A 2,765-nucleotide genomic window follows, 5' to 3' on the forward strand; every position below is an offset into this window, starting at 1 on the left:
CACCCCCGATATGTGGGACAGCCCACCCCACCCCACCCCTGGGGCCACCCGTGTCCCCCTCACCTGGAACTTGTTGGTGGAGTTGAAGGGCAACTCGGCCACTTTGGGGAACCGGCCCCGTGCCTCCGCCGCCGGCCCCACCGTCACCTCCGCGAACTTCAGCAGCGCCGTCTCCGACGCGTCGCCGATGACCTCACGCTGCAGGGGCGGGGCTTGCTTGAGGGGGCGGGGCCCACCTCGCCCCCTATAGGCCCCCCGTGGGGGAGGTCCCGCCCCCCTATAGGTCCCTCCGATCCCTATATAGGACCTCTCTGAGGGTCCTCCTGTTGCCCTCACAGCCCCGTATAGGGGTCCTATAGGGCGTTTCCAGCCCCATACAGTGCCCCTATGGGCGTCCTGGCCCCTATACGTCCCTCCCAGCCCCATATAGGACCCCATATGCCCCTCCCAGCCCCATATAGGGCTCCTTTAGGGGTCCTATATGACATTTCCGGCCCCATATGGTGCCCCGATGGACATCCCGGCCCCTATACGTCCCTCCCAGCCCCATATAGGGCCCCTATAGGGTGCGTGGTCGTCCGTCCCGTGTGTCCCCCCCCAGAGGTCCCACCTTGGCCACGGGGACGTTGTCCTGTCCCGGTTTGAACTGGGCCCTGTTGCAGAGGGCGACGACGCGGCTCAACATGGTCCACGTCTCCGAGGACTGGTCGAAGCTCTGCCCTGGGTGGTGGGACATCAAGAGGAGGTCAACGTGGCGGTGGTGATGATGGTGATGATGGTGGTGGTGGTGGTGGGGTGGTGGTTGTGGTGCCAGGCGGGCTCACCCGATTGGTCCCCAGCCCCATATAGGACCCCATATGCCCCTCCCAGCCCCATATAGGGCTCCTTTAGGGGTCCTTTATGACATTTCCAGCCCCATATAGTGCCCCTATGGACATCCCGGCCCCTATATACCCCTCCTGGCCCCTATATACCCCTCCCAGCCCCATATAGGGCTCCTTTAGGGGTCCTTTATGACATTTCCAGCCCCATATAGTGCCCCTATGGACATCCCGGCCCCTATATACCCCTCCTGGCCCCTATATACCCCTCCCAGCCCCATATAGGGCTCCTTTAGGGGTCCTTTATGACATTTCCAGCCCCATATAGTGCCCCTATGGACATCCCGGCCCCTATACATCCCTCCCAGCCCCATATAGGGCCCCTATAGGGTGCGTGGTCGTCCGTCCCGTGTGTCCCCCCCCAGAGGTCCCACCTTGGCCACGGGGACGTTGTCCTGTCCCGGTTTGAACTGGGCCCTGTTGCAGAGGGCGACGACGCGGCTCAACATGGTCCACGTCTCCGAGGACTGGTCGAAGCTCTGCCCTGGGTGGTGGGACATCAAGAGGAGGTCAACGTGGCGGTGGTGATGATGGTGATGGTGATGATGGTGGGGGTGGTGGGGTGGTGCCAGGCGGGCTCACCCGATTGGTCCTCGGTGGTGTCGGCCGTATGGATCTGGTTGTCGAACCAGAGGTGGGCCACCGTCATGCGGTTTTGGGTGAGGGTCCCCGTCTTGTCGGAGCAGATGACGGAGGTGGAACCCAAAGTCTCCACCGCTTCCAGGTTCTTCACCACGCAGTTCTTCCTCGCCAGCCGTTTGGCCGTCAACGAGAGGCAAACCTGGGGTTGGAGAAGGTCCTCAGCACCCCGAGGAACCCTGGGAGCCCTATAGCATCCAGAGGACCCTTGAGGACCTCTTGGAGCTCCTACGGTGGTCTTGGAGTCATGGGGATCTACAGGAAAGCCGTTGATGCCCATGGACCCATAGGGACAACCAGAACCTATATGGCACCCATGGGTTGTGATGGAGCCATGGGGACCTCATGGGTCCCAGGTGAGCCCCATGGTCCAGTGAAGACCCTCAAGGATCCCATAGCACCCATGGTTTGTGGTGGACCCATGGGGACTTCAAGGGTCTCAGGTGAGACCCATGGGGACTTCAAGGTTCCCAGGTGAGCCCCATGGTTCCCTGAAGACCCTCAAGTCCCCCATAGCACCCATGGGTTGTGATGGACCCATGGGGACCTCAAGTGTCCCAGGTGAGCCCCGTGGTTCCATGAAGACCATCAAGGATCCCATAGCGCCCATGGTTCCATGAAGACCCCCAAGTCCCCCATAGCACCCATGGGTGGTGATGGACCCATGGGGACCTCAAAGGTCCCAGGTGAACCCCGTGGTTCCATGAAGACCTCTAAGTCCCCCATAGCACCCATGGGTTGTGATGGACCCATGGGGACCTCAAAGGTCCCAGGAGAGCCCCATGTTCCATGAAGCCCCTCAAGGCTCCAGTAGCACCCATGGTTTGTGATGGGACCCACAGCCCTATAGGTCCAACCCCTCCACCCCACAACGCCCCAAACCATACCGTGACAGTGGCCAGCAGCCCCTCGGGGACGTAGGCCACGACGATGGCCATGAAGAAGACCATGGCCCGGAGGAAGGGGTAACCGATGACCATGGCCACCACGAAGAAGGTGGCGCCGAAGAAGATGGCGAGGCCGGCGATGATGTCGACGAAGTGCTCGATCTCGATGGCGATGGGGGTCTTCTCGTTCTCCACCCCGGAAGCCAAACTGGCGATGCGTCCGATGATGGTCCGGTCACCCGTGTTGATGACCAACCCCATGGCCGTCCCTAGAGGACCAGGAGGACGTTGGGTGGGTTATGGGATCCCCACGTCCTGGTGGGATGAAGGGGTGGGAGAAAGGAAGGCGGGGGGGTGG

General features: G+C 61.8%; 1 protein-coding gene across 1 annotated transcript in view; it reads right to left on the reverse strand.

Moving 5' to 3' along the window:
* Positions 1-2,677, reverse strand: part of LOC104294498 (potassium-transporting ATPase alpha chain 1-like) — a gene marked incomplete at both ends in the record, with an annotated part of 24,346 nt that extends 21,669 nt beyond the window's left edge. Inside the window, 4 exon segments of the mRNA XM_009894114.1 lie at positions 64-198; positions 1,256-1,365; positions 1,464-1,662; positions 2,408-2,677. Coding sequence (XP_009892416.1) covers positions 64-198; positions 1,256-1,365; positions 1,464-1,662; positions 2,408-2,677 — 714 coding nt within the window.
* Positions 2,678-2,765: the final 88 nt, after the last annotated feature.

The sequence above is a fragment of the Charadrius vociferus genome, unplaced genomic scaffold (assembly GCF_000708025.1).
Source record: "Charadrius vociferus isolate BGI_N301 unplaced genomic scaffold, ASM70802v2 scaffold1690, whole genome shotgun sequence".
Classification (NCBI taxonomy): domain Eukaryota; kingdom Metazoa; phylum Chordata; class Aves; order Charadriiformes; family Charadriidae; genus Charadrius; species Charadrius vociferus.